Raw genomic sequence first — 25512 nt, forward strand, 5'->3', positions numbered from 1 at the left:
ATGGCTTCACATTTCTTTCAGTGGCATATTCACAAATTATTCAGTGGGATAACGTGCTGTTTGCAGCAAACAACTGAGTTACCATACCAAAATGATGTCGTTCAAGGCAGGATTACATTATAATACTTACAGAGGGAACAAGATTGTTGTCATCCTGAAGATGAAAGCGCTCAGTGGAGCCCAGCAAGGAAGGCACTGACCGCAGCATCCAGCTCAGGGTCGCAGTGAAAGCCTGTGTGCCAGAGGGGCGGACGGACCAGCAAGGATGCTGAACCCTCCTCATTCCAGCTGCCCAAAAAGTTCTGCGTCCCACGACAGGGTGGAGAAGAGGCTACATAGCTGCCACCTAACAAAGACAACTCCACCAAGCCCTGACATTAAGTACAACTTAACTGCAAGTTTTTAGCATTAGATTGCCACTAGGCAAGGACTTCAGGTCCAAAACAGATTTGGGGGGAAATGTCTTCTTTAGGGGCTTATGTTTTCTCCTGGGTTGCTTTTTGGGAAGTCTAAATTCTTATAACCTTCACCATCAATGCCATAATCAACAGAAACAGCTGGATCTCAGCACCTCTGGACCTCCCTCCTGCCTCACTTATTTCCCCACCTCTGCCTGCTCTTACTTCAAGGCTCCCACAGTCATCCTCAGGAAAGCCTTTCCTCCCACAGCTGAGGCTATATAAGCTTTAGCATTGAGACAATATACAGAAGCACTGAGACAAAGATATATTTATTGACAATATCAATAAATGAGGTTTAGAAGCAAGCAAAGGCAACTTTTCAAACACCCGTGGTACATCAGGATATCAGAGAGCAGAGCAAAACCCCAGTCCATGAGTGTTTGGAGTTGACAGGCAACTGGTGTGCACCACACAGTGCTTCACTCACCTCTCCTTTCAGCTCCAGCAAACAAGCTCCTTGCCAAGCAGCGAGGTATCTCCTTCAACAGACACATGTAACTGTAGCACATTATAGAAACACCTTCATTATTTAAAATGCATACCATCTTAATTAGTGTGATTAGTGTAGCCTCCTCTAATGTTTCAGAACAGAATCCTACCTTCACCTTATTAGCGTGCGCAAAAAAAGAATTAACATTTTATGGCACTCCATCCATTAAAATATAAAAAGCATTTCAGAAAAACAAAACAAAAACCCCACGTGATGTTCTCTTTGATCAGCTGCAAGTGAAACATAAAAGGCTCCTTTGAGGTAAAGTGGATTCTACATTTTCTTTTTTAATTGATAGGAATTTTTATTAACTGCTGATGGGGCCAAAGAAAGCAATTTGGGGGGGGGGGGGGGTTACTTACACTGGAACAGCTGTTTTCCTATTGCATTCTGCATCTCCTTATTACAGTAATTGTACTCTTGTTAAGAGAATTGATGATGATTTCATATGACACTCCTCAGTTCACGGGAAGACTTTACAAATGTTCAGTGAACACCTGACAAAATCCAGCCTGACTCATGACTAAATTAGCCTGCATTTTATGCTGGCAAAAAACCCTTTATAAACATTTGACTCGATAAAGCTCACACTTAGCTACGAAGGGCACGTGTTTCCATTGTTCTTCAGCATTAAAAGAACTATGTGATTAAACTTTACATGCCATTTTTGCTGTTGAGGCTATGAACAGTTTATTTGCTGTTTTCTTCCTAAAGTACAGCACCTGAATTCCCACCTCTGCAGGGCACTGCAGATACATTCAGTGCTCGCTACAACCCTCCTCTGCTCTGTCTGACAAGAGAAATAAGTGTTAAACGTGAAAAAAAGTCCGCGACAGAAATCACAGCATCCACAGTGAGGGACAGCGTTGAGAGGCAAGCGAGCAAGAGACTCCCGGAGTTGCACCACGCTTCTTGGGACCGAGACACTTGTGCATGTGAGCACATCGCAAACCGAGCACACGACATGCTCTAACCCAGGACAGCAGCACTGCTTTGTGTAAAGGAATGCAGTTAGCCACTCCGCAGACGTGCTGGGACCCACCAAAAATCTATTTAGTTCCATAAGTTTGGTTTATTCCTACCGCTCATTTGAGACAGGAGAAAAATTCCCAATAAGCAAGTGAAACTAATGGTCTTACCCAATCTTATTTGTTTCCTTCCCTGCTGTTGCTTCTGAATGCAAACGTAGAAGGCCGAGCAAAAGCTGCTGCTGACTGGGGCTACACTGGGCTGGACTGACCTTTCGGTCACGCTTAGCACCATGGTTCTGCCCTGATAAGGACAAATGTGCTAGCCCTTTACCCTCTATATATTGCCCCTATTGATCTTCCTCCCTAATTTGAAAAGTTTGCTCCTTTCTGCTTCTCCGAAGAGCCTCTGCATTTATTTGGGGAAACACAGACATCCCGTCACACAGGGAGGTGCTGGCCAATCTCTCAGCAGGGGCCTCATCCATCCCACCTAACTCATACCATTAGGTTCAGCATGCTTGCTTTGGAAAGGAAAAAAGAGAAAAAAAAAAAAAACAAACCCAACAAATTAAATGAAAGGCAAGACAAGGTTTCCCCCCCACTGTGATATCACTGCTTTCCTGTCTAGCCTATTGCTCCGTTCAGTTGTTTATTCGAGCCCCATCGTACCACTCAGCACTGGATGATAATTAAAGTCAAACAATTCCTTCTTCTGCAGTTTAAATCTGCAATACAAGCCCTGTCATCCACACACTGTAGACAATAGCTACAACAAAGCAGGTGCAAAATGGGTCAGCCCTGCTAACCCCAGTCCGGCCCGACGTGGCTTGCCCAGGCACCTCTGGGGACTCAAGCACCGAGCCTACACTGAGAACGTCCCCTGCCAGCCAGCACCTCCATTTCTGTAGGGCAGGCTCCGTGCTCATCGCCTCGCTGCTCCGACCAAGCTGGCACACAGCATCAGCATCCCTGACGGTCCCCCGCAGCCCAGGGAGAACATCCGCGCCGCTCGGACCACCCCCTTTCGCCACCCGAATTCCCAACAGGCAGGGTGCACGTCCCCCCCAGGGCCACACACGTCCCGGCGGAGCAGCAGTCCCGGCTCTGCTCAGGGTGTGCAAGCACCAAGCTCGGGAAGCACAAAGTATCTCCAAGCAGCTTCTCAGCTGCAAGGGGAGCATCTACTTGTTGACAGAGTGGCCATCAGCACAGCACTCCACTCCTACAAGTGGAAAGAAAACACGGCAAAACAGAGGCAGGGAGAAAATTTGGGGTCTTCCAAAAGCAGATCCTCCCATGCGCTACTTTCTGGGAGAGCCAAGCTCTCCGCCACTCTCTTCACACACAACGAGGGCTAAGTGCACGTCTTAGCCCCTTGATTTCAAGGGGATCAAACGACATAGTCCGATAGCACTGCATAGGAGAAGAGTGCCAGAAGGATGCGAGGAGGTGGAATCTGCCATGCTTCTGCAGAAGAAAGCCTCGGGGCTCATTAGGGCATGTTGCATCCCCAAAATACTCAAAATCCCCGAGCTCGCTGGGAGCGGAGAGCACACGACTCGGACAGCCGGACCACGGGTGTCAGCAGCAGCTGCTGCCTCCTCCGACTCCTGGAGCTTGGTCGGGGCAGGGGGACAAGTGTGGGGACCCCATCACTTGCCAGAGAGCGTTGGGCCATGCTGGTGGGGACAGAGAGCACTCCCACAGCTGTCCCCATCGCCACCCTGCAGCCACAGTGAAGCAACTGGATGAGGACTCGGGCATCCCCCTCCCTCCACTCAGCACGTTTTACATCTCGGAACGTACCACTCGTGACAGGATAACGTAACCTGAGGTGTGACGGCACACAGAGGTGAAAGGCACAGGGGAAAAAAACACCCCGAGAAAAAATAAAACAACGACGTAGGTGAGGTTATACCGACTGAGGTCTTTATCATTCAGCTTTTAGTGGACAACCAGGAGTACAAAACCCCAGGCAGTCCCTGCTCTTTCAGAAGATGCTGCTTCTTCCGACCTCTGTGGCCCAAATGTCACTGCTCACCTTGGGACAGCCACAGTCACTGCTGCCACCGGCTGGACCCCCCCAGCACAGGCTGGAGCAGCCAAGGAAGGTTAGGATAAGCTACATCCCTCCATAGGCTGTGCAGGAGAGCCTCACTGGCGTAAATAAAATGTCACCTATTAGCCACAGAAAAGAGCAAATAACTTATTTGCGTCATAGGGATAAGTGGCCTTAGCACATCCTTAAACGTCTCTTGTCGAGCTGACAGGCAGGTACAGCACAACGCTCAGTTCCTGGGCTAACGTCTGGAAAACGTACGGGTCCCAAGGGTGACACGGCAGCCCCTCGCCCCGAGGGACAGAGCCAGCCGCCAACAGGGGAGGACTCGTCACGTTGCCCTCGCTCCCAAACAGCGAGGGGCTTTGCAGAAATTTGTTCAGAAATCCAAACCAACCTCTGAGCAAAATCCTGAAAGCAGTAATTGATGAAAAAAGGGCTGCATTTGCCCACCCACCGTTAGCCTCACCTGAGCATGGATGTGGCATTTCAAAAACTTAATCAAGGAAAATTAGTTTCTATGGCAACTAATGGCGCATTTAATAGATCAAGTGATGAGTGCTGTGTATAAAAATGCTGCAAATTATGAACAGCAGTGATATATCAAATGCTACACAATCACTCCACAGATAACAAGTAGACATGCAATGAAGTATTGGGGTGCTCAGAGCTTTTTCTATAATTAGGAGTGAGGCTAAGCTTTGGGGAACAACAGTGTGCAAGTGTTTGTAATTCTCTTCCTTTGCAATAATTACTGTAGCCTTACATTATTCTCCCCAAAGGCCTCACTGATATCGATTAGACCTCAAAAAATTTTAAACAAAGTTGCAAAACAGTTTCCAGTTGGAAAGTGCAACCCCCACTCTGAATACACGAGTTTCCCTACCTCCACCTGCCTGTAACTAATCGTAGGGAGAATTTTGTGGCACATGATGGGAAGCCAGTAAATCTGAAGAACACATTTTCAAAGAGAGGCCCCTATAGAGCAGTGTCATTTCAACACGACTTGGAGCAGATCACAAAGAGGCGCGCGCAAGTCATCAGCCTGTTACAGAACTACATCAATTGATTGAAAAGTTAAAAGCAATGCCTGGAAAGACAAAAAGGCATAAACGTGCGCTTTGGTAAAGCACACAGGAGCATTGACATCAAAGAGGAAAAAAAAAAGAAAACATTTATTCCTCCTCCCAGACTTCCACCTGCAGCAGACACCCACCAAGGGCAGCCTCAAATCACGCAGCGTGTCCTCAGCAAGCTAAGCAGGAGCGGAGTGGTCTGGCACCACGGCGTGCACGTCCCCACCGGCCCCACCAGCTTTCTTCTAAAGCTGCGAGAGTACCCTTAGGAGAGAAACCCCATAAGCAGCACTTTCTCTTTGCCTTTTCCAATCCGTGAAGGAAGGAGGAGAAAATACGGATCCCACATATTCTGGTCTGATTCCCCGCTCCCACAATCCCCCCGCTGCAGTCCCTCGTGCCCACGGGAAGGAGTGTAAAATACCACCAAAGCACAACACGCAGGTGGCACAAGCAGAAGTGGCTTCCGCAGGACAAGCTGAAAGCACTCTCACGCAGAAAAACACACTTGCTCCGGGGGTCTCAGCCCTGCCCTTTTTCCCAGGAAGAGTTTTTGAATCTACAAGCACTCAACTGCAGGCATTAACCTGCACACAAAGGCATATTTATGTGTAATTGTGTCCTAGATACAAAACTTGGGTGTGCAGGAGCCACCTTGCAAAACAAAGGAGAAGGACACATCTGCAACCTGCCGCCTCTCTCTTTACATGCCAGGGGAACTCTTAATGTGGTAGAAAGGAAAACCAGATAGACACTGTGGTGGTAACAGCAGTCCCGCAGCGCAGGAGGCTGCGACAGAGCATCGGCAAGGTCTCCTCTCCTTGGGGATGGTCCATGGGATGGTGAGGATTGAGGAAAAAGGTGCTTGGTGTGGCAGAGCACATAGAGGAGCCTTTGGAGACTCCCTGAGGACCATCTCCTCTCACAGCAATTTACAGCAATGGTCTGAGGCTCACTCGTAGGCACCTCTCTAAACCACAGAGTCACTGTGCTCCTTTTAGGCTGACAGGAAGGCAACAACTGGACAAACATCAGACAAGACCTGATGTCCTCTAGAGCTAAACAGAGGGCTCACCTTGGTCCTCCTCTAGGCTCAGCTTCTTAAGCTGACCCATCCTGTAGTGCTGGCATCTTCTCCAGCCCATCGCTAGGTCTGGTACATGCCCGCCTGCCATCTGGCTGAGACCTTAAGAAGACCCAGAGGAGGAACATTCACGAGAGATTTTCTTCTACTAACCATTAGATACTTGGCTTTCAAACTGCCTCTGAATAGTTGTGGAGACCTACTGTGAGCTCAGAATCAGGAAAGCAGGTGAATGCAGCTAATTAGCCCCCAAACCAAGAAAAAAATTCTTTGTTAAGTAGAGTGCATGATTTTAAAGAGACTTTAATTTTGTAGGTGTAATTAACTGTAGCTCCAAACCCCTAGCTATTAAGGTGCTCAATTACCAAACTCAGCTTGCAAATCAGAAGAACTCTCTGCTTTAGCATTTGCACCCACTCTTAAATGCTGTTCCCAAACCTGAAGGCTTGCAGAAGGTACTTCCACAGTTTCTCTTTAAGGACATTAAATAAAGCTTGTTACTCACACCAGCCTTACATATCGAATGATCTTTTTACTTGAGCACTGCTGCCTGGTTCCCATACCTCACTGAGCAGAAACAGAAGCAGACACTCTCTGTTAACGAACCAGCACAATGTTTGTGAAGACTAAAGCCCAAAATTCACCTCCTGTACCCACGCAGTGGGGACCACACACGTGTTTACAGGTGGAACTTGGCAGCCTCCGTTTAGCTTTAACACCGTCACCTGCGATGGCCAAAGCAATCCCAATTAGCAGGGAGACAAGGCAAGAGAACGAACAGCATGTGCAGAAAGCAGGTTGCTCTTGGCACCCCTGCCGAGGTGCACCACTTTCCTGCTTGGCCCAGCGCTAACGTTCTGGTCCCCCTCCATGAACCACTGTCCTACTAGTGTGGCATTTCTGCTCCACGATACATCCAGCAGCCTTTCTTTCAGACAAGAATTCCTCATGGTCCCTTAGGCAGTTGCCACTGGAGTGTAAAGGAGCAGCACAGGACAGCAGTTGGCCAAGACTTGAGTTTACTGCAGAAAATAGGAGTTGTACATACATATCAGACTCCTATTTTTTAAAACACAAATAAAGGAAGCTACGGCAATTCATTAATCCAAGTGACCTGGTAAAACCCTGCAAAGACTCCAAGCCAGCAATAACCCTGGTACTGCACACTATGTATTTTGGGGGCCAGCATCACCTGGCAGTCATTACTGCAGCGCGACTTGGATACTGCCACGGTGGGAGAAGCGAAGGCGATGCGGCCTCCGAGAACCAAAACCACAACAGCTCCAGAGACTGAAGAGCTTTTGCAAGGCGGAGGTCCAAATCACGCCAGCAGCTAAAAAGGCCACTTCTTGGAGGAAGGGTGCAGGACGGACGGTCTCATCAACTGACTCACAGCGCGCTTGCACCACGTCCTCTTCTCCTCAGTTCATGCGTGTTTTCTGCCCACTCATCACTTGAGGGGGGGAACGCCAATAGGGGATTTTATAAATGCCTAGTGCAGGGTTGCTTACTTCTTACAGTGTTTAAAACAAAGAGAGTTTCTATGTATGCCAATAGTAATTGAAAAAGTTTGAGAAACACATGCAAGTTGAATAGCATTCTTAGAATAGATACATAATTACGTATTTTATAAACTCACTTCCCAGGGTCTGATAAAATATCGTTTTGAAAATAATTTCCATACAATTTGCAAACCAAATATGATAACCTTCTGTGCAAAAATCAGTAAAAAATTGAAGTACTGAAAAGACTGGCAATTACCACAAAATATGGATGGAAGTCTCTTGTAGAAAAAAAAAAAGAAAATAAAAAATGTATTTTCACCACTTCCATTTGCAAGGAGAATAGGAAGCACCTTACCAGATACTTCCCCTCAAACCCATCTCATAAATGCTGTCTGAACATGAGAGACCAACAATATTTCAACAAGTTTCATATACAAATTCTGCACATATAAAAAAGGAAGGCGTAAAAATAAATGCCATATCACCCCTGCCACCCAGCCACTGCCTCTTAGTCACAACAGAAACACACTGCAGACCTCCCCCTAAAGAACCAGGGCCATAAAGCAGAATGCATCCAATAAAGCAGAATGCATCCAATAAGCAAAATAAATAAAAATCTTACACTATCTGTATTTAAAATACCCAGGAGTAATTATTGGCAAGTAAGAGTAGTTCTCTGACAGCTGGAAACAGCGAGCACCAGCTTGCTGATTTTACGTCCACCCTGATCTCCTGCCTGACCCTGATCAGTGCTTTTCCCCAGCAGCCCCACTGACAAAAGCAACACAAATGTTGGTGTGATTCACAGCAGTCTTTGTTAAGAGAAGCCAAATTTCACAGGCAATGAGTCCAAGGGGCTGCGGCTCCCACAGAGTAGCATGCTGAAGTTTAAATATGGCAACGCAAAAAGCTATGGTGTCTTAGGCTTTTTTTTTTTTTTTTTTTTTTTTTTTTTTTTTTTTTTTTTTTTTTTTTTTTACTTTTTGGAGAACTAAAATTGGATGGAAATTTAATAGGAAGGTCATAAAAAGGCTAATGTTCAAATGCAGCCCTGCCAAGCCTCCTGTATTTCTCTGCAGAATCACCCATCTGAGACTACCAAAACTATCCCCCTGCTCTCAGGCAATTAATCTGCAAAAAATATTGCAAGTCTCAGAGCTGTAACATGAGAGTGAGCGCAAGAGAGAAGACCGAGGTGCTGGCTGACAAAGAAAAATCTATAAACAGGTAAAACGAAGAGAAATCAATTTTCCATCCTGAATCCCAGATGAGAAATTAGAGATTTTTATGAAAAAAGCAGCCGTGTGCTTGTTTTCTTGATAAGACGTTTTGGTTGAACAGATTTTTTTTTTTTTTTTTGATTCAGCAACATCAGAAGCTTTGTTACTGCTCGAGATGGCACTTTTCATAGCTGGTCCAAAGCATTTCCTGATGGATAACGGCCCCGCTGGCTTTGAGGCTGCCTCGAGCCTCCAAGGCAGGCAGGTTTGAGAGGGATCTTTGATTTCAGCTGCACCAAACCTTGCAGGCTGCTGGTCAGCTTTGCTGGAGCAGATGGAGGAGATGGTTTGAGAAAGAAACATTCTCCAAAGAAGCTCACTGGAAGCGTCAGCCTACCTTTAGCCTGCTCTTTTCTGCCTGCATAGGAACGTGCTATTTACTTCCACTCAAACATAACAACAGAACTGATTTTAAAACCACTGATCTTACTTGGGGTGTTATCAAAAACAGACACTTAGCCCAGTCTTTTTTTTTTTTTTAAGGCCTTTTTTTTTTTTTTTTTCCTTTCTCCTTCACCTGGCAAAGGCTAGACAGACATCACTTAGTTTAAAAGAAAAAAGGCTTGTTTTAGAACGTGGCTTTAATGTGTGACTGCAGCTGAGAGAGTGCAACTGTGTGCAGTTAAAGTAAAGTTTTCTAAGACACAGCCTGACCTACGCCTTCCCTGGAACCAGCACAGGCTAAACTTCAACTTTATTTTTAAATCTTCTCATTAAACTGGAAAGAGCTAAAGAATAAACGGCAGAGAATCAGCACATCTCCTTCCTGGAGGAACATCACTCATCTGCAGACTTGAGGTCCCCAGTGAATCCCCCTTCCCCAGCTCCCACCCCGGCGAACTGCACTTCACAGCTCCTGCCCGTCCTATGCCATTGCAAGAGGGAGGTGTTTAATTCACCACCTTGCAAAGAAAATCCTTGCGAGCTATTCTAGCATTCAAAATCTCATACAAACATGTGCACTGTGAAACGTGGTAATCTCGGCTAATTACAGACGCACCCTCAGCTCTCGGTACTCAGCTTGTTTATCCACAGAGCAAGGTGAGGGGACACAGCAGAAGGCAGAGTGGCAATGGCAGAAGAGGGAACAGAGAGCAGGCTTGGTTCAAAGAGCAAAGGAAAAGATGGAAATGGAAAAGCAGAGAGGGGGGGCGGAATAAAGCATTACACTTGCACAGGTCTTAAAAGGTCCCTATCTAAAATAACCTGTTAGCGGAGTACCCTGGGCAAAGGCGGGGGGTGACGGGGGACACAGCTGTAGCACAGCCTGACAAGACTCTTTGGCTTTGAATGTGATGCTATAAAACAGAGCTAGGCCTGGAAATGGGTAGCTTCTTTCTGTTTGACTTTTGTTTTCTGTAGGGCTGCAACGCTGTGGTTCCAATGACCTCCAAGAGCCAGGCACACAGCGAGATTGCCCCGAGCTCTTGCGTGCCCCCACTCCAGCTGTTCACTCTGGTGCATACTGTCTACTTGCAGTTGTCCCTGCCCTCACATTTATTTTTCCTTTCCTTCTACCAACCTCCATGGATCTCAAACACCCACGTCGGGACCCCATGTTAACGTACAACATAGACTTGCTGATTTTAGTATCGCGTTCCTAGCCAGTCATTCAAAAAAAAAAAAAAAAAAAAAAAAAAAAAAAAAGAAAGAGTCATAGACTTTTCTGCTGTTGGTGTTTCTTCTGCAAGACCTCAATATCAAACCAACAGCCCGGACAAATCCCCCCCACCCCACCCAGGATCCCATTGCGTTGATGTCTAGCACCCTGCACCAGTCTAGTCCGTAGCAGAAGATGAAGCCAACCTACCCGGGCTCAGAGACAGAGCGAGCAGAGGAAAGGCGCGGTGGCCAGTGGCAGGCTGCCACCGGGCACGGCGGGGGCTCACCTGTGGCCGAGGATGGCCGGTGACCAGGCAGGTCAGCTCCAGCGTCTCGCCCTCGCGGATGGTGTAGACCCGCTCCGAGTAGCGTTCCTCCTCGATGTTGCACGCCAGGCCCGAGTGCACGATCCGCACAGTGGGGGGGGCTGCAAGACCCAGAGAGAGAAACCAGGTGAGCATCATCGCCTGCACCCCCGGGGCTTTGCTCAGACCCATTTCCACTGCAGCAGCCTGGGGTCCCTGCATACCCCCCAGCTGGGAGGACCGAGGCTGGAGCCGAGTATTTTCACCACGGAGAATACCCTTGCTTACTCAGCACACGAGTATCTGGCACCAGAAGGGATTGCCACGGAATTTATTAATACCTAGCGATCCCCTGAACAAAACCTTTGCAATCTCATTTGCATTCCAGTTATTTTTGCTTCCGTTTCCAAATGAACTCTGCGTTATTGTTCTTTTTTATTATATATCTTTCTAAATGCATTATCACACTCATTATGCAAATGAGAGGCCTTAATTAAACCATTAAAATTAAGCAGGAGAAACAGTGGGACTGGTGCTGCTTCCTTTCAAAGTCGATACCAAAATCCTCTTGCTGCCGAAGGGATCAGGATTTGGACCAGAGGTTAAGTTCAAGCAGAACCCTTACTTTAATTTTCTTGTATATGCAACCCGAACTACAGGAAGTTACACTGTTTTACCTGTTGTACATGTAGGAATACCGCAATGTTGTTGCTAATACCGCAGGTACAAATTACAGCTCTGCTTTGGCAAGTCTCCAAAGCATGTTCCTGGCTCTACAATTTTCTTTACTTCTGAACCGCAAAATTCACAACTATTAAAATTTTCAGAGAGTGGATCGATAGGATAAGAAAGCTGAGTTACAGTCCTACTGCCAAATAAAGTAACATAAACTAAACAGCAGAAGAGATAAAATTTAATTCTGGAGAGTTTTAAAGACCTGGTTTTTCACCCTCTCTGCTCATCTGCGTGCTGCTCCTGTTCAGTAAAAGTGGATTCATCTTGAAGTCCTAACTGAAGTCTTAAATCACAACCAGCAAGCAGAACAATTAGAGCTGAGCCCAACAGGACTCGAAGCTGTCGAGCTCCCGGTCCAGTTTCCCACGGACAGGAGCCCCGTGCTGCTGGGATAACACCCGTGCGTGCTCCCCAAGTCCCTTGCAGCAGCCGTACCCCCCTGCCCGAGACTGCAGCTCCGTTTTCAGGGCTCTGGGCTGCACATCGCCTCCCTCTCGCACCATTCTACTGGTTCTTTGAACAACCTGCAATTGCTCAGCTAACACCCACATCAAGCGCACGTGGGATTCCTGGGGTGCATCGCTGTGGCACCCCTGCAGACCCCCCACGACCATGCCAATACTGGTCTGACCCCCCCACGGCTCCCAGTTGACACAGCCTGTGGTGGTATCAACTGCTGCACAATGCCTAGGATTGATACAAGCCTGCTAATAATTCAAATTTCTGACCCTCACTCTCCAGAGGCTGAAGAAAATGAGACTGAAGAAAATGAGACTCAACCAAAGGACCCTGAACAGGACAGTGGCAGGTCAACTAAATGAACAGGAAGAGAATAATTATTTCAGGCTGTAATGACTAAGCCCGATATTCCCAGCTACCTTGTGTTGCCCCTGTGCCACTCAGCCTACTATATTTTTTCATTTTTCAACGTGCTTGGCCTAAGTTAACCTCTTCAGTAAGCATTTAAGAAATCTGTCCTCGGCAGACCCTCTCTGCAGAGCACCAGCTCAGGCAGAAGAGCTCGTGTAGGGAATGGATGTTTCCCGCGTTACTGGTGCGCTCACAAAGTCTAACGGTACGAGGCGACACAGGTCTAGAAGACCACCAGATCGGCCGAGACAACAGCTTGGTGGGCCCACTCAAGACTAACCAAGTGGGCACAAGAGCAAAAAGCGTCGTCCCCCCCACCCCACGCTCACAGCCTCCCATCAGACAGGGGTGTCCCAGCAGTTCCAGCTGCGCCAGCGGCAGCGAGCTCAAGCAAAGCCTCCAGCAAGCTCTGCTCCTCGAGCCACCGCGCGCCGAGTTCCAAAGACCCACCAGCTCGCCCTCTCCTCTCATCTGCAGGCAGCCCCTATTAAGCAAAGATGAATACAGGCTGAAGACCAATGCATCCCTGCTCTTGGCAGTTTTGCGAGGCCAGTAAAAATTGCTCCCTGGCATCAGTTATTGCCAAGTACAACACAATGACTGAATATACACACAACGCTCAGCCTATGGTCACGTCTAGTCAGGCAAGTGTATCCACCTGCCTCCGTACACAGGAGCTACCTCAGCTTTGCTTTCCTACTGCTCAGGAGAACTGTTTTGCAGCCCCAGCACCCTCCCTGTACGATTACACAGCTGGCACTTTGCAAGGCTAAAGATGCTACTTACTGCTTAGAAGAAAAAAATTGAATCTATCCATCCCTTTGTACCATAGATCCAGGTTGCTCTTCCCATGGAGCTCACCGTCTCTCCTGCAAGGACAGAGATGTCCTTGTTTAGGAGTCAGCCTCATGTGTCACACTCTGACCTTAAAAGAACCTGTTAATTCTTAATTATTATTTTTTTTTCCTAAGTAGAACAGCAGCACTAATGCTCCACCAAGCTTTCCCTGTGCTAGGAAGAGCTGCTTCCCCTCCACATGCCTCAAGAGTTCAACGTCCTGGGACACAGAGCATCCTCCTTGCTCTGCCATGCACAGCTGCTGTACAACAGGGCTCTGGGCCACCACTGGGGCTTTTATGATCTCCACAATACAAATAATAAAATACTGACATGCTAAAGCAGAGCCACGGAGCAGAAAGGTAAAACAAGGTTCAGCATAGATCATGAGACTTCTGATAAAATTAGAAGAGTCAGCAACATTATGCCAACATCCTGCTGCCTTTTAAATCCATATTACATTAATATTACATTTTTCATTCATATTATATTCATATAACTTCAAATTACATTTGAAGTGTCCTTCATTTTAGTGTCTATGCCACTGCACCATATCCATTAGGTTTGGGAAGCAATATAGAAAAAGAAAAAATACCCCCTTGTGTGTTATTATGGCAAAAGAATACACTGCTTTAAGAGGAGATCAAACGAATAAAGGAAAATAAAAAACGTTCTTACTTCTTTGAGTTTTAAAGTCTTATGGTTTAGAAGACATTGCATAATTATGAAATGTCACCTCCCTCTCTACTGCAGGAATATTCATTACAGCTACTTCTGAAATATGCCTCCAAGGATTTAATAGCAGATGAGACATTAAAGTAATATATACTTAGCATTTATTTTGTTTGTGGCACTTTAGAAGAATTTGTCTTGTGATTATAGGCAGTAAATATTGCATGAAAGAATCCATCACGGTGCTGTTCCCGGCAAAGCGCGCACACGACGCAAGGAAAGCTAAGTGTCAGGTCAGAAGGAAAAGCCTTAACAACAAACCCAAGGACAACCCCGCCTAACTTCTGCTGCAAAGAAGTTGTGCAGCTCCATGACATTTCTTCTTTCAGATGAAAAATGGTGCCAGCCTGACCTTTCACCGTATCTCGTTATATGTTGACGTTACATAAGCCCCCTTTATTGGCTGCTCTTTTCCAGCAATTTCAATTTCTTTCCCTTCTCTGTCTCTTGCACACACATAGACGCCTACACAAGTGATTGGGTTTCAACTTGCAACAAGTTCCCCAGACAGCACAGACCCGAAAAAAAAAAAAAAAGAAAAAAGAATCAGAAAAATTTCTGTGAAGGCAAAATTAGAAGTGTCCAAAGTTGAATATGTATGCAGGTATCTAGACGCACTTAAAAAAAGTCAAAGGATGAACCTGATGCTGTGATGAATGCTAGCTACCTTTGAAGGGAAATATGCAGAATAAAATTTATTTTCTAAGGCACTGCAGGAGTAAGTAGAAAAGAGGGCTTTTTTTCAAACCAAGCTGGCCACCCAGAAAAAGCAAATAAACAAATGAGAGTTAGTATAATACTCAGAGAGGAGATCCTTCATGACTTACAGTATGTTTGTGTAGCTGTGGTGCGAATAAGAGACCTTGGACAACTGGAGTGCTCCAGTCCGCCTTTCTGTTTAACGTGCTGGTAACTCTCTTGACCTTAATCACAACCTTTACAATAACTGGTATTTTTCTAAAAAAATAGCTGCTGTAATCTTATTAATAAATGGCCATTTCAGCTCTTATCAAAAAAAGTCTAAGTCTATGTGACTGATTGCACTGTTTCCTAACTGACAGAAGATGCACAAAATCTAAAAAGCATTTATTCATGATTTCTAAGATAATCTCAGAAGTTTCTAGGGCATGGGATATTTGTTTACATATGACTTTGTGACGTTGTCCAACTAAAAACAGATCGAAGCGTAAATTATTTTTTTGAGAAGAGGGTTGAACCTCCACAAAAAACATCCTCAGCTTCCCAGTCTTCCAGTGACAGCAAGAAGGTGAAGCCTTTCTCTTCCTCCTTCTTTTCCACGTCCCTAGCCACCTCCACCTTTTGGTATGTATTGATTCATCTTGGTTCTATGCACCTGGACTCGCACGCATCAGACCAAGAAAGACAAAGAAATTGCACAAAACCCTTGCACGAGTTTGCTCTCGTGCTTCACCAGCACGAATCGGGGTCCCCGCCAGCTTCAGCCAGCCGCCAGCAGCTCACTGCAATTAGCAGGAGAGCAGATTATGCCTGCTCAGGAGATGCAACAGTGATGGTTTCGTTATTCCAAATCACTTTAAATAAGAAAAGTTCATAACAGAGACAAGGATCTCAGCCCATATTCATGTCTGAAGAGTTATCACGGCCTTTTCCCCATCCCTCTCTGAACTGGAGCATACCTACCATTCCAGAAACAGATACCAACAGACAGAGACCATATGCCATAGATCATAAGTTTTTAATACTTACTCAGCAGGAAGAACAATAAACAGCAGTGTAATGAGTTGTAAGGGGGGGGGGGGGGGGAATAAAATAGATCTATCTGTTCCTAGAAACAGCGTTATGGTTCCCCTAACTCAATAGATACTCTGCTGATAAGCTTTGTAGCGTCAAAATTAGGTCAGCCTGTGACAGCAGTCTTGGGAAGCGGCAGTGTGATTTAATTAGCTCGGTGCCTTCTTATGTTAGTGCTATCAATCAAGGCGGCTTCCTGAGTGCCGGAAACACAGTTTAAGTCACAGAGATATGGGCAAATATCAAGCAATGTAGCAAAAATCAGTCCAACCAAAGAGGAAAAAAAATTGACTTCATCCTTCTCTTGGTAGTCTGGTAGGCAAGGTCAGCTCAGAAGAAGAGAGTGCACAACAGATGCTACCATGTGCATAAGCTGAAAGTAGGTAGAAAATATTTAGTACTGATACACAGGAACCTTTTAAACTACAGACCTCTCCCTGCTATCACTTACCTGCTAAGGCTACTGAAGGTAACATATAGCCACAATGCTATTTAAAAGATAAATTAAAATAAAGAAATACTAAAGGGAAGATATTTAAGAGTTTAAACCAAATGTAGTAATTTCAGACATTTCCACAAGAAGACCTGTGCTTGCTCAGTAGCACTTTGCACAATACGGATTGAACCAGGAATGTCACAACTGATTTCAAACAGCCCTTGCTAGGGCAAGCCCCTCGCACAGGTCAGCAACACACAGCCTCTAGCCAAAGGCTTCCTGTGTTAGGTGCCTGGCATTTCTCTCAGCTGGGACCCAAAATGAAGAATGTAATCAATACCCTGAATATTTATTTAATGAAAACTAGTTGCATAACATTTCCCATTCCCCACTTCCCCCAAAGAATACTACACCTTCAAAAAAAGCTGGTCCAGTAATAAATTTATTAGCGGACTGAGTGTCACCTAACTTCCAGTTGGAAAAGGATGTCACAAATCCCACGTTACCTGCAGCAAAATACTCTAAACTCTGCATTGACGAGAATTATTGCCATAGGGCAGTGCGTTCATCATGGCAACACCACTGAGACTCCTGGTCACTTCATTTGCAATTAGTAGAATTAAGAGCTGATGTGAGTATGGGAAAACTTAATTCTGAGTTACAAACACATCTGCAATTACTTTAAATATTCTCTTTCTAAAAAAAAAAAAAAATAAAATAAAATTATTTCCTCCTTATTATGCTGCAGAACTGCATGAAATTCACTGGGGGCTTCACTCTTGCTAATTGGTTTTACATGGAAAGGCTCCTGATGCGGAGCAGCAGAGTAAAACCGTGGAAATGATAAGCAAACCATACCCACGTGCAGGCAGGGCTGATGCCCTGCAGCACAGAGGCTGAGCATGCAGACGTGCCCCGCTCCAGTCCCAGCGCTGCTCCCCACGACGGATGCTGGGGAAAGCCCAGGGAAGGCAACCAGAAGAAAAGCGTTTTTTTCATGACAAATACATTCTACATTTTCCAGCAGAATCATTATGGGTCTCCTATTTCACATACATATCTCATTTTTAATTACATTTTCAGTAGTCCTACAACTTCCACAAATCATGAAGATCTTACCATTGCTCAGATTAAAGGAAATAATTACAGGACCTGAGTTCTGATATTGTTCAGAGTTTAAGTCTCTCACCATTGTTTTCCAACAAGGTCTCGACCAAATCTCTGTGTGTGTAAGTGGAACTTTTCACCAGCAAATAACTGTGGCCAGAGATAATTACATTTGGGAGGAACTGTAACACTGAAGCTCTCCATGCCTGGCAGCAGCCACAAAGCAGATGGCTTCTACTCTTAACCGGTGCTGTCTCAGCCTTCAGTTAATTACGGGAACACAATTATAGAGCATCCTTTGCAAAAAGCTCATTTAACATGAGTTTTCTATGAAACTCAGAGAAGAAAATACTTACTAAAAACATGGGAACTTGGTTTCTAGTTAGCTCTAACCGTTCAACAACTCACTACTTATTCTTCCTCAGCATTTATGTGTCCTTAAACATTTACCCCTCTTTGTTTAGCAGCACATAGCAAAGTTGGTAAGCAAAGCTGCACTCTTCATAGATGAATTGAAAAGACCCGAATGAGCCAGAGAAGACACAAAGCAATCCTGTTGACATTTCAGTCTCTTCTCTGCTCAGCCTGCCAGGACAGCCACCACATCCACGCAGGTGGGAAAGCCCAGCTTTGAAAGACTTCTGTACAATCCCAACCACCGTACATATTTCTGTACGTATGGGTGTAAGACAGGCTCCCTTTTCTATACATGGAATTAATTGATGTCAGTGCATTTTTATTTTAAGGATTTTTGTGGATTGTCCAGGAATATCAGAGATACCATCACATGCCAAAGAAAACCCTTTTCCTAATGCATGCACATTTCTCGTACTAACTCTGCCTCTTTCTACCTCAGCTGAGCCACCAGAGAGACCTCACTGCAATATACCATCCCTGCTGCCGTTTCTGCAGGAGCAAAGGGCTACCAATGCAACTGCCGTTGCTTGGTCACAATCATGTGTCCCTGCCAAGGCAAAGAATTAAGAATAATTTCCTCTATGCTCTTGCAGGAATTTATCTCCTGACTTACCTCTTGCTCTTTCTTTCACCCATCAAAAGGTCAGCTAATTCAATTCAAGGAGATGGACTGCTCTTCTCATGCACACACTCTGATAAGATTTACAGATTTTTGACTGCCAAGTTACTCTCCCAAGAAACAGGAGGACAACATGGGTACCTCCACTTCAACCAGGGCTGCGCATGGGACATACTCATGGCAATAGTACCTCTCTTGACCTTGGAAATACAAACTAAGTCGCCTGGAGTATCAGCCCTGAGAAAACATCCCTCTGGTACAGAACTTCCAGGCAGGATTTCTAAGAAGGAGTTTCTTTGTTTTGGTTTTAAACTGGGTCCTCGCTACAAGTAAAAAGAAAGTCATTGAGACACACTGCCTTGTAATTCTTGCTTCTGCTTGACACCCTTAAACCGGCAATTAAAGCTTAGCACAGCAGTCACGTTTTCCCATGCCACAGAAAGCAAGTATTCCACGCTTCCTTTATTAAAATAGCAGCCCCTGCAATTGGTACTTCTAAATTTCCCAGCCTCTTACTCCTGCATGCTCAGAGAATGACACTGTTGTGATTTCTTGGTTAGTTCACAACACGTCAGGTTGATACATCCTTTGCACACAACAAATATGGCATCTTTCCAGGATCGCACTGATTTGGGGGGAATTGCAAAGACAAGTGTAGAGGGAAACCTTCCTACACTACATCTTCCTCCCTGAGCAGCTCTCTGAGTGGTTTGCAACTTACAGATTGCAGGCAGTGGGTTCAATGAATCTTCTAAAATAAGAGAAGAAATGATCTACAAGTGACGGGCTTAATTGAAGCAACACTTTGTTGTTCCTGGCATCACAAAACAGATGATGTTGCCAGACCTGTTTCAACAGTATTATAGTCTAGCAGTAAACATGTCTTACTTATTTGGCTGTTCTGAGCATACAGTAATGTGTTGACTTTCCCCCACCTAAAATGGCAGACACACATGAAAATCAAACACATTAAAAATCACCTTTTTGTAATGAATCCTGAATTCTTAACCATTACTCCCATTTGCACACTTTGACGAAACATCTTTCAGAAATGTATTTTTAACCAAGAAAAGTCGGGCAGCACGGTTCATGACAAGCAGCATCAAGGACATAGATACAGCCCTAAAGAAACTGCACATATATATATAGATAGATAGATAGATAGATAATGCTACAGAAATTAGCCACAGGTCCCAGCACAACATGGCAAAGGTCGTGTCCCTCTTAGGAAATCTGAAATTTTATTACGCTGAGACTGTGATGAATCACAGACGCAGGCAAGGAGGGAATCAAGATCCACGGCAGGAGCTCTAGGCAGGCACCAAGAATGTTCCGAGTAGGCCAGCTCTGGACCTTCTTCCCATGGTTCGTGTAGTTTCCCCTGTCCCACTGTAACAACTGAAGCTTCATTTGCTGCTAGTACAAGCTGGCAGAAAATTAGTTTGCCTCCACCTCCCATCCCCTCTGCAGCCAAGCATAGCAGCAAATGAAGCAAGATCCATTGAGATTCACTCTGAGGTGCAGAGACGCCTGGACCTATTAATTTGATAATGCCACTATTACACTACACCTTGCTCAAAGCCACGCTGAGGCCCACGTCGTGGCACATCCATAACAGGGCACTTCTGATGAACCAACAGAGTGCAACCAAGCAGAATGATGTTGGGGCTGGCATCCAATAAGAACATTAAAATGCCTTTCCCCAGACCCATGCTTTAACATAATGCTAGGATGTAATGAACAAAAAAAATCACTGTCTGTTCCGCAGACCTGTACGTACCTCCAGGATCCACGATGGGGTTAGCTGAGTTTAGGTGGAAAAGCTCCAAGTTCAGCTTCCCTGGAGCTACCCAAGCCATTGGAGCCCAGCCCAGCCCAGCTTGCCATCACAAAGCACAGCTTGGCAGCATCAAGACTTGGAAGAGCGATACCCAGCGATGCATGCCCAGCCGGGGCACCTCACCGGGAGGACCATATCTGTGCTCCACCACCTGCAGATGAGCCATGGGCATCTCATTAGGGTAAAGATGGAAATATTTAAATGGTGCAAAGCACTGCTTAAACTCAAAGAAACTGGACCACGCTTTTATGGGGAGCTGCTGGGTGCCTGAACCACCAGCTCTGGGAGAAAAGACAGCCCAGAAGGGTTGGCTAGAAGGAATCATAGAACCATTTATGTTGGAAAAGACTGTTAAGATCATCGAGTCCAACGATTAACCTAACACTGCCAAGTCCACCACTGAACCATGTCCTCAAGTGCCACCACTACACATCTTTTAAATACTTCCAGGGATGGTGACCCAACCACTTCCCTGGACAGCCTGTCCCAGTGCTTAACACAACGCTGCCCATAAAGAGCTTGAGGACTATTCCCAGAGCTCCTCCTTTCCTTGCTCATGCAGGCACATGGGGTGGGCAGGACTCTTGGCCCCACGTGGCTTGGAGATGCAGGAAAGACGACCAGCCTTGCCTCAGAGCACTGCCACAATCAGACTGCAAACACATACATGTGCAATGTTTAACTTCTCATCAGCCTAGGCAAAAGCAACAAAAATACGGCTTATGAGGGTGTCCTGAAGCAGGAGGAAGTGCTGTAGGTGCTTCAAAATCCATGTGAATGCCAGCAACAGGGATCATGTTGTCCTGAAAAAAAGCCTGTTCTTGTTTGGCTCAGCAATGAAAGTTTCACTAAATGCTGTAGGGGCCTCAGAAAGGATTTCATTTTAGCTTGCTGACTGAAAAGAGACAGTTTAATATTAAAGAGGATTTTTAAAATACATAACCTTACATGAATGCAAATGAAAAAAATGCTGCTTTATAGTGTTAAGCAAGAATAAACAGCTTTTTAAACAACAATTTGCATTTCTTGTGAGATAGCACAAATCTGTCCCAGTAAGCAGGGACTATCAAGAAAACAAACCTCCTTTCAGGAATAAAAATGATTTCTTGAATTAAAATTGTGTTTCCTGTACTTCAATGTCTCACACCTAGTTTTCGCATCTTTGTTTTGAAACACTGGGTGTAGGAGTGACTGCTGAATGACTAGAATATGTTCCATTATATAAAGCTAGAAACCTATTATACCAGATTTTATATATTCCAGGCACTATCAAAACTTGTGTAATTCCCTTTAGCTTCAGTAGGAAAAGAGTAACACAGTTAAAAATAAACAAACAAAAAAACGACCCAGACAGCAGAAGCACCAAGAAAATGAGTCATTTTTCTATTAGCTCCTGTACTCCAGGATTATAATAGTTTTGCAGGCTCAGCCAGCATGCATAGCCAGCCCTGGGAACTCTGGGGCGGGAGGGAGACTGCACACCCCGAGCTGCAACGGTGCCCGGCAGCTACGGCTAAAAACCAGCCTGCCCAGGGCTGCACAGGCTAAGCAGGATTAACCAAGCATGTTCTTACAGCTTGTGACCTCTGTTAGTTCATCCCTAAAAACCAAGAGGGAAAAAAAAATAGAAATAGTTATTTATGGGAACTGACTTGTTTGAAGCAACTGTCTGAATTAAGTAATAAACCTTCAGTTTATTTGTACAAGAGGTTATCAGGTTCTTGTGACTAAGCCCCATCCTCCCACTCCCTGGAGGAGTGAAGCTCTCTTGATGTTCCATGAGGAGAGAAGGACCAGGCTTTCAGGAGAGAAGCAATGCCCGAGGAGACCAGCAGCATCACACACAACCCACCAGTACCAGTGGTCACCAAGAAGGAGCTCCCCATTGCCCAAGGGCAGCAGGCCCAGGAGCTCACAGTGCGACCTGACCATCACTGACCCCCACCAAACCCACCAGCTCTGAAAAATGGCCTGGGAGGGAATATCGCAAATAGCATTTTCTACTACTGAGCCTTTTAAAACTGCGTTTCTTGTTGAGAACTTGTCATCAGACAGAAAGTGCCCATCTCTGATTTGTTTTTAAAAGGTCCTTTAACACTAGCAAAAAGACAGTGATAGCGATGATTTTGTACAAACTCTTTTCGCATATACAAAATTAGCGTATCCCCTGAGAAGAGGGCCCAGACCAGTTGTGGAAATGCCATCCTTGGAGCTTGAAGCCTTGGTAGATGACTTGGTCCTGGCTAGCCTGACCTAGGGTTGTCAACAGTCCCACTTCAAATCCTGAAAGCCAATTCCAACCAACACATCCATGACTGTGATTCTCCCCCAGATCCTAAAATGTATCTCTAACGATTGGTTTATTTTAATTTTTATTCTTAAAAGTGAACATATATTTCAGCTGTTTTCTCTCTCTTGCTGGCATAAGAACAGATTAAGCAAAACCATGTATTTTTATAATTGTCATAAATTCTGGGGGACCTGTGTACATAAAGCATACCAGCCCCTGCTCCACTTTATGGACTGCCTGTATGCTTTGTTTGCTCTGAACTGATTTCATGCCCGTTGTGCTACAGAGTTGCAGGAGCTGGGTTTATCCAGAAGCAGGCTGATCTCAAGAGACTAAGCACCAACATGGATTTTACCTGGAAAGAACAAAAGCATAATCTCATTCTTGACCAAGCTATTCTTCCAGCTTTCCTGGGAGAGGGCAAATAGCAGGACTGAGTTTCCCCAGGGCAAAATAACAAAACCTGACAGCGGAAGCAGGATTAAAATGTTTATGGGGGATCCAGAACGCAAGCAGGTGGGAGAAAGCATGAGAATATGCATGAGGAGATGAGGAATTCAGCAGGTGAGCCAGGTGCTGCAGTCCTCATAGGCAGAATAATCTCCAAACACCATTTAAAACTGGGGACAGAACAGAGAAAGGAATTGTAGGTCTGCATTGTCTTGTGTTTTTTTTCATGCCTGCCTTGTACTGGCCGTTGGCACAATTTCTTCAGGAAGAGCTTATACAGCCTTCATCTTCCGAGCTTCCTCGGAAGACAGGCTCAAAGTGAGAGACCCCACGAGGTTTGAGCTGGGGGAAAAGCGTGTTTAACCTACAGCAGCTCTTCAGAAAGTCAGCACCAGTCTGGGGACACCAAGTCAACTAGCCAGATGCCTCCACTTGGTCAAGGGATAGTGCAGCAACTTGTCAGGACCCACAAAGCACAGCACTCCACCCCCCAACCACGTCAGCTGTAAATACGCTTAATCAGTTCAACCATGCAGTGACAACCACATCTGGCGTTTAAAAGGTCAGTAACCCCCATTTCAGTCACTTTGCAATGGACAAGGTGATTTGCCCTAAAACACACCCGTTTCCTTCAGGCACCGGCATGGGGAGCAGAAGTGGGGGCTCTGCCAGCCCTAAGCCTTTTCCTCCTGTGAAGGAAATCTGGAGCACTGAGCTGTGACTGCTTGGGAGCTTTTCCAGGCAGCCCAGGGAAAATCCTGCCTGCTCATAGCATAAATCAACACATTTCCAAATTTTGGCCAAAGCATGCCATGAGGCCAGATAAGCAGAAGCAAGAGAGTGCCTGTTTTCCTTCCCTTCAGTAAAGCACAGGCTGTGCTGGTACAGAAGAGCGCTGCAGAGAAGCATTTAAAATGGAGGGGACGGAGGTCCTCAAACGCTGTTTGATGCTTGTGTGATTTTCTGCGCCGACTGCCCGCACACAACTGACAGCGGTACAGGATCGTCAGACCCACCACCCACCCTGCTTGGAAGAGCTACCAGGAATTAAGGAGGAGATGTTTAAAATAGCCCAGTTTCCAGTGGCTGGTCCTCCAGGGAGAGGCTCGGTGTGGGCCAAGCTCCCACTGAAGCTCTCCTGACACTGGGGAATTTATAACATCTCTCTGTCAGCCAATCCCTGCCCTATCAACTTTGCAATTCATTGATGTCTACTAGGAGATGAGCTCACATTGCAATTTTTCTCCTGGAAAAAGTACTGTTAGGACACTCCTTTGTGTACAACCATTGCAGATGGAAATAGTTCCACGAGACCTAGCAGCTGAGCAGTCTTTGAGGCTCCTCCATCAAGTGTGCTTCAAACTGGCCCAGCCCTTTCAATATAAATTGCCACTTGGATTGACAGACAGACCAGCAGAAACAGAAATCACCTCCCCACAGGTCTCATTTCCCTGGGAAGCCAAACTAATAGCTCGGTATTGATGTGCCGTTGAATATGTAGCTTGCCTTCAGAGTTAAGTTAGCTATCAGCATTTCTGTGATTTATTTGAATAGGCATCAATGAATGATCAACAAATCAATAAAAATTAATGATGAAAATTATTAAACTCCCACCTTGGTACTCAGGCAACATTAGGTTGTGTATTATTGTTTATATGATTTACCAGTCCCTTTTCAGTGGCTGATGACATCTCCAATTTTATTAACAGAGTGCAATTAGCCATTAAGTTTCATTACAGAGTCGCTCCTTTCGTGAAAAAATTTGTGTAAGCCTGTTAAAGCATTTAGAGTGGGAAATGTATCTCATTTCTCCTAGCCAAAATTAATCACCGGTGCTTTTCAATACGCTATGCAACCCTCAAGTTCAGCAGCAGCACGCACTCGAGCGGTGCCACATCTGATCCCTGTTACAGTCAACCAGCAGTGACTTCCCAAGGGTTGGGACCGGCAGATAGGAGCCCCCAGCCTTTGATACGCTCTTTGGGCATTTGCAGAGGAATGCAGGCAAAATGTTATCAAGCAGAAGAGCTCTGCTCTGCTTTAGACACCACACGCTCAGTGCAATGATGAAGCACAGCACTGGGGCTCAGGCTTTAAGAATAAAAACAGGGAGATAAGGGAAAAGATGAGTATATTTCTTGCAGCTTCTCTATTGTCAATAATACCCTCTGGCATGCTGGATATGTGGCTTTCCTGTATGTAACACTTAAACGCAATCTGTCTCTCAATTTCTTCAACCTTATATTCTACTGTGAAACCGTACTAGAGACCTCAGCAGTGCAAAGGCAAAATGCCTGGAGCGTATGCCAGTCAGACACGCCGACCGGCTGATCTAACCCGTATCGCACGGGTCTGACTGCGACTCCAGTTTGCATTGTACTCTGTGCACAAAAGCTACTTACCCGGTGCTGATGCAGGAGTCACTATCACCGAAGACCTTGGCCCAAGAATGATTTAGATTCCTCACAAAAGGCATTTGGGTAAAAAAGGTCTTACAAAAATTACTAGAAAGAGTTACTTTTTTTTTTTTTAAGTCTTTTTGTTACTTAATACAACAGCATGACAAAGTCAAA

General features: G+C 45.5%; 1 protein-coding gene across 1 annotated transcript in view; it reads right to left on the bottom strand.

Moving 5' to 3' along the window:
* MDGA2 (MAM domain containing glycosylphosphatidylinositol anchor 2) overlaps window positions 1-25512 on the bottom strand; it is a 385028-nt gene that overhangs the window by 236380 nt on the left and 123136 nt on the right. Inside the window, exon 2 of the mRNA XM_030036202.1 lies at window positions 10816-10955. Coding sequence (XP_029892062.1) covers window positions 10816-10955 — 140 coding nt within the window. The remainder of the gene's footprint in view (window positions 1-10815; window positions 10956-25512) is intronic.

The sequence above is a fragment of the Aquila chrysaetos genome, chromosome 2, assembly GCF_900496995.4.
Source record: "Aquila chrysaetos chrysaetos chromosome 2, bAquChr1.4, whole genome shotgun sequence".
Classification (NCBI taxonomy): Eukaryota; Metazoa; Chordata; class Aves; order Accipitriformes; family Accipitridae; genus Aquila; species Aquila chrysaetos.